At 34.6% G+C, this 17,487-nt stretch overlaps 2 protein-coding genes across 4 annotated transcripts in view; one reads left to right on the forward strand and one right to left on the reverse strand.

The window, feature by feature from the left end:
• LOC125861893 (40S ribosomal protein S19-3-like) overlaps positions 1–17,487 on the reverse strand; it is a 106,415-nt gene that overhangs the window by 27,566 nt on the left and 61,362 nt on the right. The gene's annotated exons all lie outside the window — the stretch shown is intronic.
• On the forward strand, positions 5,419–16,974 carry LOC125861872 (diacylglycerol kinase 1-like). Of its 2 annotated transcripts, none has more exons than XM_049541776.1 (8): positions 5,419–5,552; positions 9,009–10,532; positions 11,211–11,577; positions 11,735–11,811; positions 12,978–13,097; positions 13,292–13,456; positions 13,867–14,004; positions 16,607–16,974. In XM_049541776.1, exons 2-8 carry the CDS (start codon positions 9,330–9,332, stop codon positions 16,754–16,756), a joined length of 2,220 nt encoding a protein of 739 aa, XP_049397733.1. In that variant the 5' UTR covers positions 5,419–5,552; positions 9,009–9,329; the 3' UTR covers positions 16,757–16,974. The 2 variants fall into 2 exon arrangements, with proteins under 2 accessions (XP_049397733.1, XP_049397734.1); XM_049541777.1 differs by lacking the exon at positions 5,419–5,552 and adding an exon at positions 8,082–8,201.

Below are 17,487 nucleotides of genomic sequence, written 5' to 3' on the forward strand. Positions count from 1 at the left end.
ATTATTATTATTATTATTATTATTATTACAAGATAACGGAACGGATCGGATCGTAAAGATAGACTATTAGGAACCTTTATAGTTAGCTATTCCTGGCAACAATATATGAAAATCCCTACTATCCGGGTCCGCCCTTCTCCTGGGTAATCCAACGGATTTCTTCGGCTATCTTTCATATACTGGCCTGGAATAGCTATGTCTGACCTTAATCTATCCTGTTTAATCTGTCATCACAATAGACACGCCACCTTATAATAACTTAGTATGCTATAGCTCAACACAGGCAGTTTTAGCCTATCATTTGGCTTATGAACATAAAGAAAATCAATAAATACAGATGAGAAATAGTACCTTTGAATAGGATCTTCAAACCCAAATTGCAAACTTAAACTTTTATTTATCACTGGAAAATATTACAAGGGAGAGATAGAGAATTTTTTTTTTTAAGAGAGGGAGAGAGGGGGTTCTAAAACCTGCCTCTTACTGAATACAAACTTCCTCTTATATAGAGGTTCTAAAGCAAAACGAATAAAAAGAGTGGCCCACAACTTTATACAATGGCCAATAAACAAAAGATAAGACCGACAAGCCTCTATGGCCTTCACATGGTCTAAGATGGCCGACAATACTTTCGGCTAATCTTTATAAAAGTAGCTTTAATCTTTTGGCCTTTTATGACATGTGACCAAATAGTAACGATGCTTTATATTTTGCCTTTTCCTTTATCGCCAGCTGTGCTTGCACTAGAAGATTCTTCTAGTTGTTGTTGATATTTCTTGAGAATAGTCTCAAGATCTATTTCTTCATCATCAATATCTTGTCCTTCTCCAGCAATACATGTGTCATCTTCTTCATTAGTATGACTGGCTGAAGCCATAGAAATATCATCTTTTATCTCTATATCAAGATTTTTTATTAAGTCTTTCTTTACTTCTTCCATATATATGGCAATAGCTTCTGACTTAGAAATAAGTCCTTTATTCATTTGAAGTTTTCTTGTAATCTTCTTGAATGGACTTAAGTCTTCCATAATTTGGGGTTCCATAGCAACTGCTTCATATTGACTAATTTTAACATTTATTGAATCAATAATCTCCTGGCCATGTATCTTGCCTTCAGGATTTTTCTGAAGTAATTTACTCTAGAACTTAGTATAAAAAGTTCTCCGTAAACAAGGATTATTATTATTATTGTTATTGTTATTGTTATTATTATTCTTATTCTTATTATTATTATTCTTCTTGTTATTATTGTTATTCTTCTTATTATTATTGTTATTGTTATTATTATTATTATTGTTATTATTATTATTATTGTTATTATTATTCTTATTATTATTATTGTTATTGTTATTATTATTACTATTGTTATTATTATTACTATTGTTATTATTATTGTTATTGTTATTATTATTACTATTGTTATTATTATTACTATTGTTATTATTATTACTATTCTTATTTTTTTTAATTATTATTATTATTATTATTATTATTATTATTACTATTGTTATTGTTATTATAATAAATTAAATATATTATTAAGTGCATTGTACATTTTATTAGTTATTTTTAATTATAAAATTATTACATTTTAAATTATCCGCGCAATGTGCGTTCACGTGTACTAGTTAGTTCCAATAATAGGTATATGATACATAACTGTGGCAATGTTGACTACTTTATTATGTATCAAATTAGGCAAAATGATCTAGTGGACCCTTATACTTGACTCGTATTGTAAACTGGACCCCTCTACTCTCTAAAGTTTCAACCAGACACTTCAACTCAAACAAAATAGAAATTTTAAACCCTTATGTCAGCTGGTGTTCCTCACTCGATCTGACATGGATGACACATCATATCCACGTAAAAAAAAAGCCACGTCATATCCATCTCATTAATTTAAGTGTCACAATGCTATTTTTATATATTTATTTTATTAAACAAATAATTACTTTAAAAAAATATTTTTCCCTTTGTTCTCAAGAACCCTAACCCAAAAGAAAGTTCATTAACATTTGACAGCCCCATTTGAGCTTACAATTTCATCAAAATTGATATTAGAAGAAAGCACTCAAACCCTACTACTCTTAATACTAAACTTGACACCAAAAAGCTTGAAATTGAAAGAAAAATTCAAACTTGAAAAAAGAAAGATCAAGAAATATGAAAATTTCAAAGTTGTATCTATGATTTAAAAGAGAGATGAAAAGTTATTTTTATTTTTTTAGAAGTTTTGCTTCTAAAGAGATAAAAAGAAGCAAGTAGTAGTAGCAAAAATCCTTCTTCAGTTTCGTTTTGAGCTTTCAATTTGGAGAAATTTTTTTTCTTTCGTTTCCAATTATTTTTGTTTTGGATTTTTGATGAACGTGTTGTTTTCATTTGAAAAGTGAGGAAAAATAAGATTTCAAGAAAAAATAATCGATAATAGAGAGGATATGGATATAACAGTTGAGAGATCTATTATTTTCCAAAAAGGTGGGTGGGTGGGTTTGAAGAAGAAAGGGATTTTCTTTTTCTTTTTCTTTTTTTTTTTGCCTTTTTTTAAGGTAGGTAAATTTATTTTTTCTTTTTATTTAATTTTCTTAACTTCTTAATTCAATTCACGCTCATGTTTGGCGTGTGTAACACACATTTTTCCAACTCAGCTAAATTAATGCCACCTAAGGCTAGTCAATGGTCAAAGGGATTTAAAATTTTCTGTTTGTTTGAGTTGAAGTGTCCAGTTGAAACTTTGTGAAGTAAAAGCGTCCACTTTACAATTCGAGTCAAGTATAAGAGTCTACCAGACCCTTTTGCCATCAAATTGTGATATTTATCTTTGAGAAAATACATAAAATCCCCCCCTAAACTTGGCGGTAAAACTTACTTTAGCACTTTAACACCCCCTAATCTCTTTTCAAGTGAATTAAAATACACTCTAATATTATAATACCAGTCTCACAATGGTAAGTGCATTCCACACGCGCCATGTTATTGATACATCATCGTCACATTAAACATTATTTAAATTTTAATTTTTAATTCTTTTTTGTTTCTTTTTATTTACTCACAATTTTAGAAAGTAAAAAAAAAAATCTCAAAAAATAAGAATTAATCCATGATTATAAGAAAAATAATCTCAAAAAAAGAACAAATTTTAAGTTAAAAGAGATTCAAAATCTTAAAACCATTCTCACAAAAACACATTCAATTTTTAAGACACATAATCAAAATAAATAAATAATAACAACTAAAAATTTAATTTGAGATGAAAATTTTGTAGAATTTCATTAAAAAGAGCTTCAAGTTCATCACATTCAAACCTTGCCATAAATACTAATTTTAATTTGAAGCAAGAACTAATTGATGACTTTTCTATTTTTTCCTCATCACACTTTTTGGGTTTATTGATAGAAATTAAAGAAAATGAGGGTGGGATGGGGGCGTCTTGAAGAAGGAGAAAAAAGATGGAAAGTTCAACAAAGAAGAAGAAGAAAAGTGTGAAGTATCGAGGTTCAAAGATAAAGAAAGAGGGTAGGAGTGGGGTTCGTGGAGGGGGGGAGGGTTCGAAGAAGAAGAAAGAGGTGGTGCAAGTGGTGGTTGAGGGCGGGAGTGGTGGATGGGGAGGTGGGGGTGGGGTTGGTGGTACTAAGCGCAAGGGGTGGTAAGGTATGAAGAAGATGAAGAAAATAAAGATTATTGGATAAAAAGAAAATAATTGGGGTCCACTTATTCTTTTTCTCTTTAATTTTTGGTATATACGAGCTTTATTTTTTTTTGACTTGCCATGTCGGCGATTCGAGTGTATTTTAATTCACTTGAAAAGAGATTAGGAGGGTAAATAATTACCCATAAAGTTAAAGTGCTAAAGTAAGTTTTGCTGTCAAGTTCAAGGGGATTTTATGTATTTTCTCTTTATCTTTTTAACTCTTATTTTTCAATTTTTATGATACATTGTGTAGTGCATTGATGTAATTTTCTTCTACATCCAGAAGAAGTCAAAACTTCAGATTGACAACCAATATAGATATATATTAATGGTTAATGTGTATAACACGTATTTGATATACATTAATGACCATGATGCATTCATACAAATCACTACTAGATATCCGTTCTTTGGGCAACTAAAATTACTTGTATCTGATACTTAATAACTAACACACACTAATGTATTAATCTAAAATCAAGTACCACACACATTACGATAACTTATGATACAAATATTCACAAAAAATCGACTACACAACATCTCGAGATCACAAATAAAAAAATCGACTACACAACATCTCTCCAGCCTTTTTGTGTGTTGTATCAATGCATAGTAAATATATTGCAAATTCCGGCTCATGTTTCTTCACCTCCAAGTACAGACTAATGAAGATATTCATGATGTATTTTCTCAATTTTTTCGACAATTTTGAATCAAAATTGAAAGGATCTTTGATGAACTGGGAGAAGAATTTTAAATCTCAATTTTTTTCGATGATTTTGAATCAAAGCTGAAAGGATCTTCCATGATCTGAGAGAAGAATTTTGAATCTCAAATTTTTTAAAAATAAAAATCGAGAGAATCTTCAAACAATTGTACATGGATAAAACAACCCTCGTCTCTGTAATGTATCGAATCTCCTGATTTTTCTCAACTCATCGATCTCTAAGTTGCAATGACTGATTCAACTCACCTCACTTTCTCAGATTCTTGAATGTCTCAACAAAATAAAGATATTCATGATGTATCAACTTAATTTTTCAATGATTTTAATCAAATTTGAAAATAGTTTTGACAATTTGAGAGAAGAAATTTGATTTTTTTTGAAGCTGTTAGCTTTGGGAGAGATTGATTAGCAGTGACAACAACGTAATTGCGCGATTTATGGATTTGATATATAATTTTACGTTTCTTTCCCTTTTTAAGCGCAACAAAAAAGATTTTGTTCCACTTTTTAGCGCAATAGAAGGATTCTTCTTGTATCAGAATTAATGTATCCGAATGGTGACTTATGTATTCGGAAGGTACAAATTTTAAGAGATTATTGTAATTAGAAAAAAATAGGGATATGATGTAATTACTCTTTACATTATGTGATTTACGTAAGTTACACAAAAATCTATGATATTAATAATACATTCCTCAATACAAATAGAGTGTATAACTCATACAAACATTAATTATACATAACATGAAAAAAATGTACCAAACAAGACGCCACTAATATAACTAATGCATTCAGTAATTTTATCATTCACTCTACCAAATAACCTCTTACTACAAAATATGCATAGATAAATAAAAAGCAAACCCAAGCATATAAAGCAAAGCAAACCCAAGACAATAAAGTAAGGTAACCCATTAAATATACCTTAATTGTTGTTTTTTATATTTATATGTTTAAATCCTGTATTTGCTGAAAGCGGTATAAAACATTGCAGATTTGCTTTTTTGCTTTGCTTCACTACACTTTTCCTTTGATTCTTCACTAGCTAGGGTTTTGCAGAGATAAAAAACATAACTCGATCTCTTCTTATTTTGTTCATTTGGTGCTTTCTGGGATTGACATGTTGTTGGTATGGCATTTCCTCTTGCGATTTGTGATCACATATATATATATATATATATTTGGTTTAACATCGTGATGTGTTACTCAATTTTCTCTTTTTATTTTTATCCTATATTCTTTTCTGACTTTGGTTGGAAACTTTTATCAGTGTTGAGATTAAAGTAATTTCGAGAACCTCTGGTTCTATGGAAAATGATATAATCTGAACGTTTTTGTCTGTCATTGAGGGTTGGTTTGATTGATACCTTTTTAGGTGGTACTACTATCTTTCCGCTTGATCAATTTGTATATGTTTTTTTGAAGTTAAATTTTTCGTTATGACTTGATTTGGTTAGAGAAGCAAGTATAGCACTTAGAATTATGAATGAGAAATACTGAAGATCATAAAATTTTTGGCCTTCACTTTTTCCCGTTGGTGGTGATGGTGGTTGCCTTGGGGTTTGCAAATATGTTTCAACTGTAACATACTATGCAGTGCCATGGATGTATCCGTTGGTTAGTTACACACATATAAAGATGGATCTATATCGTTCTTACTGTTTGGGGAAGAAAACTAATAAGTATTTGTTTCAAACTATGATTTATTCAAACATCTTCTGAATACTTTATATTATGATAAAGTTGTGATTTTGTAGAAATTTGTGTAATTTGTAACTATGTAAAAGTTCATTTAAAATATATTGTGAAAATCAATGTCCAAAGTGAAGCCAAAAGTAGATTCTTATAGCTCATACTGTGAATCCATCTTTCTTTTTAGAAGGGAGGCAGTAATAAAATACTCCTTCCATTTCAATTTGTTTGTCCACTTTCCTTTTTAATCCATTTCAAAAAGAATGTCTCTTTCCCTTTTTAGCGCTCTTTAATTCTCACTTTGCACATGACATGTTTAAGGTCACAGATTAAAGGACATTTTGGTACTGGAATATTCTGGTATCTTATGTTTAAGACCACAAGATCCAAAAGTATTCTTTACTTTCTTAAACTCCATGTCAAGTCAAAACCAGACAAACAAATTGAAACAGAGAGAGTACTTCCTATCCGGTTGTAATCCAAAGGGAAGGGATGTTGCAAGAACTTGGGGGATTATTTATCAATTTTTTTAAAAAGACATGTTTAATTCTTGCTTCAAGTTGTTTTACTTTATTTTCAAAATTTGACTAACATATTTGTGTATTTTGTCTTCTTAATCAGTTATTCCACATAGTTCTAAATCCGAACTAGACCCATAGTTGTTGACCTCGAAAGGTGATTAACACATTCTCTTTAGGTAATTTGAACCCTGACCCGATCTTTGGTGATGTAGACTAATTAAACAGAGTTAATTGCAATTATTAGTAATGGTGTCCTAACACACCTTACCTCGTTAGGTGGTGACTATTCTCTTTTAAATTTTAAAAAGAGTTGTCACATGTCCTGACCCGTCATTCACAAGGAAATGAGACATGCTAGTTGGTACGAGTGACATAAAAGTGTATTAAAAAGAAGTTCATCTACAAATACAACTACGCATAAAGGGAAGTAAAAGTTGTGAAGATCAAGAGACTTACCTTGTTTGTGAAGAGTCAAATTAATAAAAATTACCAGAAATAATTCCAAATGCCGAGGTGATGAACAATAATGGTGGTCCCGGAGTGATAAGCCTCCAACATCGTGTACAAGAAAATCCATCCTTTGATTATTCTCTATTCCACACAGCATGTTCTAGACGATCCCCATAAATTATAGCATCTCACAAAAGAAAAGAAATTGTTTGTAAAATGTATACCACATAAACCCTTCGGGGTGGCCCAGTGGTTTGAGCTTGGGACTTCCATGTTGGAGGTCTCAAGTTCGAAACCCCTTGCCAGCGAAAGCAAGGGGCTTGCCTTCTGGGTCGAGCTCGTCGTACCAGGCTTGCCTAGTGTGGGTTACCTCTCCTATGTGGTTTGCGAGCTATTGCATAGGAGCGGGGGTTTTACCCTGTGTGCGCACCCAAAGGATAGCGGCTGCGGGTTTTCCCTTGTCATAAAAAAAAAAAAATGTATACCACATAATTTTGGTGGCTAATTGAATGTGAGGGACTAAAAATAAATGATAAATCAACAACACATAAAGTTAAATTAAAGCAAAGTGTACGAGAGTATGAGATCAAGGTATGGTGAGGCTGAAAACAAAGTTAATTGCAATTAGTAGTAGTAAATGGTGCCATAACGCACCTTAACATGTGAGGGAGTGACCCTTCTCTGTTAAACCTCTAAAAAGTTGTGACATTTCTTAGCCTGTCCTTTCGTAAGGAAAATGAGGTGTGACAACATGGAAACTCCACTGGGAGTACTACAAGTTATTCCTTGTGTCTTTTCATATGAGTTATTTCCCTTTATATAACATAAGGAATTACACTAGTTGTTACTTCCTTAGTTTGATTTCCTTCGTATGTCCCTTTTCTTATCCCTTTCGTTTGTTGCCATATTAAAACTATATTTTTTTCCTTGTTTAATTTCTTTCCTTATTACCCTTATATATTTCCTAGTGAGGCTTGGTGCTCAAGTTATCCCCAAGAGAGATATTTGAGTATCTGAGGTCTTTGATCCAAGGGAATGGGGAGATCAAGCATGAATGAAGTGGAGACTTGCATCCGACATTTTGTGTGACAAGAAGGTACCATCAAAGTTTAAAGGTAAGTTTTATAGAGTAGTGGCTAGACTGACTTTGACTTTTGTTGTATGGGGCAGGGTGTTGGCCAATCACGAATTTCCATGTTCAGAAGATGCAAGTGGCGAAAATAAAGATGTTGAGATGGATGTGTAGGCATACTAGGAGTAGTAGAATTAGGAATGAGGATTTCCACGAAAGTGGAAATGACCTCTGTGGTGGACAAGATGAGGGAAGGGAGACTGAGATGGTTTGGGTATGTGAAAAGGAGATGTGCAAATGCCCCAATAAGCAGGTGCAGGTGGTTGGATATTGTGGGTGCGAGGTGAGATAGATGTAGGCCAAAGAAGTATTGAGGAGATGTGATTAGGCAGGATATGATGCATTTGCAGCTTATCGAGGACATGACCTTAGATAGGAGGGTATGGAGGTTGCGGATAAGAGTAGAAGATTAGTAGGTAGTTGAGAGGTGTTCTTAATACTAGCCTATTCCGGTCTTTGGATGGGTGGAGCTATGTGTCGATCGTAGTTTTAGGATATTCATGTAGTCTTTGGTTTTGATTTGATTAGCATCTGTGGTTTGCTGTGTTTAGGTGATTGCACCTTGTTGTTGATATCATGGTTCCTTGCATATATGCTTCACACTACTTTGCTATTAGTCATGTTTATCTTTTAATTACTGCTTTGATTTGCTTGAGCCGAGAGTCTTTCGGGAACAACCTCACTACCTCAAAGAGGTAGTGATAAGGTGTACACTCTACCCTCCCCTTACCCCACAAAGTGGAGTTTACTGGGTTTGTCGTTGTTGTTGTAATCCCTTTCCTTATTGCAGGGTACTTTTTTGGCTTTGCTACCCTCATCGAAAAGTTTACAGCCCTTTGAGAGGGCAAACAAAATGAGCAGAATTGCAAGTTTGGAGTGTACAACCATCATTACCTGAGTACTTCACCGGAACATATGTGATTATTGGGGAAACAAGGTAACCGACCTCAGGGGACTCATAACCAGCTTCTGGGGCTTCAAATGGTTTCTTCAGTAGAAGTTGCACAATGCAGTTATATATGTTAGGTTAATGCCCTTTCTGGCTGTTGATTTGTTACTTTAGGATATGTTCTGCAGATGTTTGTGAACATTATGGGAATATAATTAGGAAATGGAATACTATCGAGAATTAGAGTTTCCGCTTCCTAGCTGGATCAGGAAAAATTCCTCCGAGATGGCTCAATCGTGGTTCTTAATTCTCTCCTTTTTCATTGCTGGTTTAGTTGGAATTCTCACTATCTTTTATATAGCTTTCCAATGGAGAAGGAACGTAAACATTAGTTGGATGAAAGCCATAGCTAGGTCAAAGAAAAACCCGAAAGCCAAGTATAAGGTCCCTGTAGCTCCTCATACTTGGACTCTGGAATCCATATCTAGAGGAAAAAGTTTAAATTGCTGTGTCTGCTTACAGTCTATGTCTCCATCTCAAACTCTTGGACCGATGGTGGCATCAGAGAGTTTTTTTAATTGCTGCAACACTTGTGGTGCAGCAGCTCATCTTAGTTGCTCATCGAGTGCTCTTAAGGATTGCAAATGTGTATCAATGTTTGGATATAGGCACGTGGTACATCAGTGGGCAGTTCGGTGGACAGAGGTAGCAGATCAACCAGATGAATCCTGTTTCTGCAGCTACTGTGAAGAGCCGTGCAGCAGTTCATTTCTTGGGGGTTCCCCTGTATGGTGCTGCTTATGGTGTCAGTGCCTGGTTCACGTTGATTGCCATGCTAATATGTTTAATGAAACAGGTGATATTTGTGACTTGGGCCCTTTCAGAAGGCTTATTTTATCGCCTCTTCATATTAAAGAGTTAACTAGGACATCCTCTGGTGGACTGCTTAGTTCCATCACACAAGGAGCCAATGAGATTGCATCTTCAGTACGTGCTAGTATTCGAAGTCAAAGCAAGAAATACAAACACAAACACAATAACAAAAAAAATGGAAATGTGGTCTCTGCGGACACAGGCAATGGTGACACTATTGGTAACACATCCACTGAAAGCACCGCAGATACTTATCAAGTAAATGATACTTACAGAGAAGAGGAAAATTATAATGGTGGTATACAGAGAGAGAGTGTAGATCAGCATCAAGGAAGTGTTCTGAAAAAGCTGGTATCTATACCCAGCTTCAAGAGGAGTTCTTCTATCAATCAGAAGGATGAGTCTCAGTTAATACGGATGAAACAGAAATATGAATTGACTGATTTGCCTCCAGATGCTAGGCCTCTGCTAGTTTTCCTAAACAAGAAAAGTGGAGCTCAGCGAGGAGATTCACTTAGGCAGCGATTGGACATTTTGTTAAATCCTGTGCAGGTCAGGTCATTTAGAGCAATATCTCTTAGCTAGTCACTTCTCTTTTGGCACGACTACATTGAAATTTGTTCGCCCTCTATCTATGTATGTATGAAGATTTGTGAATCAGTAGAACAGTTACTTACAGATTAAGAAATGTTACTAACATGGGATATGACTTAGCTACAAAGTTAGGGTTTACCATATCAATAAAAGAAGCTTATGAACCGCGGGGCATTGGGCGTCGGTCATATCATATATACATTAATAGGATAGCTGTTTGACCACATTTCAATTGATAATTTTACGTTTCACCTATAGACAAATAGGCTGATGTTTTACCCGTCTGGTATAATATAAGGCATTTGTCACAGGAGACACGTCAATCTTCATTTTCAGTTGAATTGACATGAAGATTGTAAAATTTGACTTACACAGGCATCTATCAAGTCAAAGGGAGAGAATTAAAATAGAAAGAAGTTTAGTTTTCCCTTTTTACAGAGTTCTAATGTAAAATAGCTAATTCCTGAGTTCTACTTATTTTGCCAGCTTGACTACAGCTCCAATTGTAATGAATATCATGGAAGGTGATTTATTATTTTACTATTAGCTTTCATAGTGTTGTTTACCTTTCAGTAGATTCAACAATTTGATGTCCATGAGTGTCATTATCTGATGTTGCATGGATATGCTAATTAGGTTTTTGAGTTGAGCTCAACAGAAGGACCCGAAATAGGTCTTTATCTATTCAGAGGAGTCCCTCACTTCCGGATTCTCGTTTGTGGAGGAGATGGAACTGTTGGTTGGGTTTTGAATGCTATAGATAAACAGAACTTTATTTCACCCCCACCAGTAGCAATACTTCCTGCTGGGACGGGAAATGATTTGGCTCGAGTTCTTTCCTGGGGTGGTGGCTTGGGTTCAGTTGAGAGGCAAGGAGGTCTTTGCACACTTTTGCATGATATAGAACAAGCCGCGGTAACCATTCTTGATCGTTGGAAAGTTTCAGTCTTAAATCAACAGGGAGAGCTGCTTCAACCTCCAAAGTTCTTGAACAATTACCTTGGTATGTTGACTTGACTTTTCATGTCATATATAATAGTGATATCTAAATCATCTCCAGTGACATAAAAAAATGTTGAATGTTTTGCTTGGAAATGTTGAGTGAGTTTCTCACTTTCTTTGATATAGAATTTGATGAATGTTGTTCAACTGATATTCAGGTGTTGGTTGTGATGCAAAGGTTGCATTAGAAATCCATAATATGAGGGAGGAGAACCCCGAAAAGTTTTACAATCAGGTAATGCAGATATCTTTTCGTTTTAAGTGGAGAATATGAAGCATGACAATTTGGTTGGTAGGTTTGATATGATAACTATGCCTTTATTCCAATTAAGTTGGGGTCAACTACATGAATCTTCATCGACCATGTTTCTACATTTAAGTTAAACTTGTGTCATCATCATAACAACAACAACAACATACCCAGTGTAACCCCACAAGTTGGGTCTAGAAAGGGTAGTGTGTAGCAGATCGTACGCCTATCTTGGAACGTAGAGAGGATGTATTACTATTACATGGAAATCCATGGTATTAGTAATGCAATGAGATTCAATGCATGAATTAGCGTGCTTAAAGACCCAATTGCCCCTCAAAACTTTTTTACACCTTTTTCACCATATTTGTGGAGGGTATTTTTGTTAATAAGTATTTTAAAAATAAATTATGCAATGGCCCCCAAGGCCTAGCTCGAGTGGCAAAAGGTGGAGGATTTGTGGCTTAGGTCGCAAGTTCAAGCCCCACACCATGCAAAGTGAAGCCCGGTATTTAAGTGGAGAAGGGTACAGGGGCGGGCCCATTATCCACCAAGTTTAGAAGACTGTGATTGGTCCAAAGGGCGGGTCACAAATGGATTTCTCGGTTATAAAAAAAATAAAATAAAATAAAATAAAATTATGCAATGCATGCTATTTTTAATACACCAAACCAAACAATGCATAAGAAGTAATCTTGCATAATTAATGCAAGTATTACTAATACATTCTATTAGCATTATTCTTATACACCCCACCAAACGACCCCTTATAGGTTATGCGGGAATGTGTGCATTATTTTATGTTGGATAGAATGTGGAATAAGAATGTGGTTATTACATAACATATGGATTAAAATGCTAAAATGACCAAACTAACCCTCATCGTAGTAAGAAAGTCGTATGTTGTTTAAAAGTAAACAAATAGTCTAAATTATATATTATATACTAATGTGTAATACATCAAACTAAATATTCAGCAAGATATAACTCATCCTTGCATAACTTGTCTCTTTACCAAACGACCGCTTAGAGGTTGAGGTTCATGATTGTTTGATTCATGTAGGGGGATAATGTATATTGATTATTTAAGTCATTTATGTATCTATGTGTATTTCTGTCCATGCTGAAAATATTTGGGGACACTTTTGCAGTTCATGAACAAAGTTCTTTATGCCAGAGAAGGTGCCAAGAGTATCATGGATAGGACGTTTGCAGATTTTCCATGGCAAGTTCGTGTGGAGGTTGATGGTGTTGAGATTGAGGTTCCTGAGGTATCTGTCAAATGCAAAGCTGCAAAATTCTTGTGAAAAGTTCATATGTTATTTTTTTGTTTACTTTCAAGTCATTTTACATGCTCACTTCTTGTTATATATCCACAATCAGTTTTCTTGTCTGGAGATTACTTAAAATACAACTACTAGTTAATTGATCAGATATGAAATGATCACGGTCCTTCTGTTTCTAGGATGCAGAAGGTGTTCTTGTAGCTAATATTGGGAGCTACATGGGCGGAGTAGACTTGTGGCAGAATGAAGATGAGAGCTATGATAATCTTGATCCTCAATCCATGCACGATAAGATGCTGGAGGTTGTTAGCATTTCTGGTACCTGGCATCTGGGGAAGCTGCAGGTATATTTTAGGCTGTTCCAGAGATGATGTTAATGTAGTAAATAATCATCATTTTAAAGCTTTGTTTCCTGGAGATGTTTCAATACTGTTTTTAGTGATGTTAATCACTTAGCTGTTATTTTGTGTTCATATCCCAATGTGGTATCTGATCAATAATGATATCTTCTAGTCCAGTAGTTCTGTGGCAAGAGTTGTTGCAGATATAGTTAAGGCGTAAGTAAACGGTGAAGAAGCAACAGATGGATCATTGTTTCTTGATGGGTTATTTTGAATTGTGATCTACTGCTATTGTTTTAATCTGATTAGACAAATCCAATTGTTTCTGGGACATTTTTATTATGGTTTATTTGATCTTTCAGTTGCTTTTAAATGCTTAACTTCTGTGGTAAGAGCATTGTTGTTGCAATCAGGTCGGGCTTTCCAAGGCTCGGAGGCTTGCACAAGGACAAGTGATAAAAATTCAACTTTTTGCTGCATTTCCTGTTCAAGTAGATGGAGAACCTTGGAATCAGCAACCCTGTACATTGACGATAACACATCATGGACAGGTCTTCCTCCTTAAAATTCAGCATTGCTTAAATTTTTGTTCCCTGAAGCATGGATCTGAGTAGGGGTGTTCAAACCGAACTGAAACCGATAACCCAACCAAAAGATTGTTATTGCATTATTGGTTTTGGGATATCAGAATAATGGTTTGGAGGTGGTTTAGAATATTAAAAACGGGTTATCGGTTCGGGAATGGATCGTCTAATTTTTATCTTGTATAACTCGTTAATTCAAACGAATTTACAATGTTACCCGTGATTATATAAAATCATCTTGGCTAAATAAACACGATATAACTGTTTGTTTATGACCGCATTTTACATTCTCTATATCGAGCATTTTCTTTTTTTAATTAGAATTTCAGTTGCTTCTCATAGAACAACTTAAGTATCCATGTTAACAACTTTTGTGATATGTACAAGTATTGAGAAAATTTATTTCTCCCATATCACATTTTTGTTCTGTTTCATTTTTATTATGTTTGGGTGTATTTTAAATTCTGTGGGACATGACTCTTCATTTGTCTATGGTCTCCAAATTAAGCACCTATTATATGACTATGATTAGCATTTTTTAAAGTTTTTGCATGACTGTGTCCCTCCATTTGTATGTAGTGGAAATGCTCATTAAAAAAAGATCTTAGCAGCAAGCTCACATATGCTGGCCATGACAGGCAATTCGTTAATTTTTGCTTGTCTGTCTATCCATTTGTAGGATCATATTTTTAGTGGAAATGCTAAAGTGAGTTACTTGACCGATTAACCGATAACCCAATCGATAACCGTTATGCCAAATCAAAGAAACCAATATTTTATTGTTTTGGTAACAGTTTAACACATATAAAACCGATAAGCCAAACCGTTAAGTGTGAACATTCAACACTGAACTGAACCACTTGATAAGCACCCCTAGATCTGAGACCGTTGTATTTGGCATATCTTTATTACGCACTAATAAGTACCATAATATCATGGGTGTAAAGAGCTCTCGCGATTTGGAAGTGGTTGGAATGGGAAATATTAATTCTAAAATCATTCATTTCTTCTGCTGGGAACCGAATAAATATTTGGACGAAGTGATTATACAAGACATGACACATCTTGAGCTTATCGAGGTGACATTAGATAAGAGAGTTTGGAGGTTGGGAATTAGGGTAGAAGTTTAGTTGGTAGTTGAGAATTTTTTGTGGGATAGGATCGGTGTTAGTACTTGGACCTTCTTTCTTGCAGTGGTATTAGCAGGAGTCTATTACTTTCTTGTTCTTTGATTTCAATTATCATCTGTGTTTTTTTTTTGTTCTTTGGTTATCACATTATTCTTTTGGCATTATTATTCTTACTCTGTATGTTGTGTGCATCTCCCATTTCACATTATTTCGTTGTTACTGTTCACATTTATGTATTCTCTTTTTTAAATTGCTTGAAAATACTTTATTTAAAGTCAAGGGTCTATCCGGAAAAACCTATCTATATCTCCGAGGTAGGGGTAAGGTTTGGGTACACTCTACCCTCCCCAAACCCCACTTGTGGGGTTACACAGGTTTGAGTACACTCTACCCTCCCCAAACCCCACTTGTGGGATTACACAGATCTGGGACACTCTACCCTCCCCAAACCCCACTTGTGGGATTACACTAGGTATGTTATTGTTGTATTTCTTCTGCTTTGTGTCCTTACTGTATCGAAGCTATTAGTTTTTTTTAAAGGTCAGTATTATCATATACGTGTGTGTGTGCGCGCTTGAAATAATTACAAAAAGAATCTAGCCTTCACATCGATCTTAACAGCATGGATTCTAGTGGGTCTAGAAGCAATTTGTTCTTTGATAAACGGTCACAGGAAGTAAGAGATTCTGCATCACCAACCAATTCCTCTTTGCACCAAAAAGAAACCAGTTGTTATTTAGCTTCTGTGTAGAACCGGTTTGTATCTTCTAAGCATCTTTCATTTCTCTCTTTCCAAATTGTCCACCAAATGGCCAAATAATGGCTGGGAAGTTCACCACCATTTCTATTGCTCCTTTGACATACCCCTTCCACACCAGCTTCTCAACATATCCATTTTTATCTCAGCATATTTGAAAATAGATCCTGCAGCTGTGAGACAACACAGGGCAATACAAAAAACAAATGATTGATCCATAAAGGTAGCACCTTTTGCAAAGTTGAAAACCTGCAGATTATCCTGTGTCAAGTTGAGTTTTTATCGCTAGCCACACATAATATGCAACTTCCAGTGGTGCTTTAGATGTCCATATGCTTTTCCAAGTCAACGAGTTATCATTCTGTGAGTCAGCAACTAAAAATTTATAATATGAGTTAGTAGTATAGGATCTCCATATGTTTTTTATTGTTTTTTAGATGATGTTCGGCCAAAATCTTGTCAAAATGCCCAATTCTCTTGGTTCCTTGTGTTTCTCCTTTTTCGTTTGGTGGTGACACTTGAGATTACTAAACAAGTACTGCTGTTGGTACCCCGCACACGTATGGCACTTGTCTTTTGGACTATGACTTGATTTAAATGGAGTGACATGGATTCATACAGTCAATTCCAGCTAGATTGGGATTGAGGCGTTATCGTTACATCTAACACTAGTGTTTTATAGGCCTTTATGCTGAAGAGAGCAGCAGAAGAACCTCTGGGCCATGCAGCAGCCATAATTGCAGATGTGCTTGAAAATGCAGAATCCAATCAAGTAATTAATACATCACAAAAGCGGGCACTGCTTCAAGAAATGGCAATCAGACTGTCTTAGCTGCGATTCTTACAAGATTGGACGCTGCTCTTTTAGTTTGCTACAGTCTGGGTTGTGTACTAAAACAATTATTTGATTCATCGCATGGGTTTGTCTACTTCATATGTAAAATATCTAAAATCTTGGAATGCTTCTAGCTGAAGCTTGTTCCTACAGTGAACTCTACAGTGTAAAGACTTCAAAATGAGGTAAATTTTGCAGCGGCATGTTTAATTGTATATCACGTTTGAGGTTATCAAAACTTTTAAGGGAAAATGCATAAGTACCCCAGCCTATGTTCAAAATCCCTGAGACACACTTAACCTTTACTAAGGTCCTATTAACCCTTCGAACTTATTTTCTAGTTATTTTTTTACCACTTTTCGGCCTACGTGGCAATATAAACCAGATAAGTTGAAAACTTTGTTCAACACGCGCTGGGCACCACTTTTTCAACTTTCTAAAAAGTAAGCTATCAGTTCAAAAGTAGCTTTTACACTTCCCAAAATTTCAAAAAGCTACCACTTTATGTTTTAGATAAAAATATTATTTATAATCTACTTTGTTAATATATTTTTAGTTAATTTATAGATTTCAATGTTTATATATTTTATTTCAAATTTGGGCTTGTAAAATTTTGTAAATATTATATATATAATTTTATTTTATTTATAGATAAATTTTTTTATTTATAATCTACTTTGTTAATATATTTTTAGTTAGTTTATAGTTTTCAATGTTTATATATTTTA

This window comes from Solanum stenotomum, chromosome 4 (genome assembly GCF_019186545.1).
Source record: "Solanum stenotomum isolate F172 chromosome 4, ASM1918654v1, whole genome shotgun sequence".
In the NCBI taxonomy this organism is placed as follows: domain Eukaryota; kingdom Viridiplantae; phylum Streptophyta; class Magnoliopsida; order Solanales; family Solanaceae; genus Solanum; species Solanum stenotomum.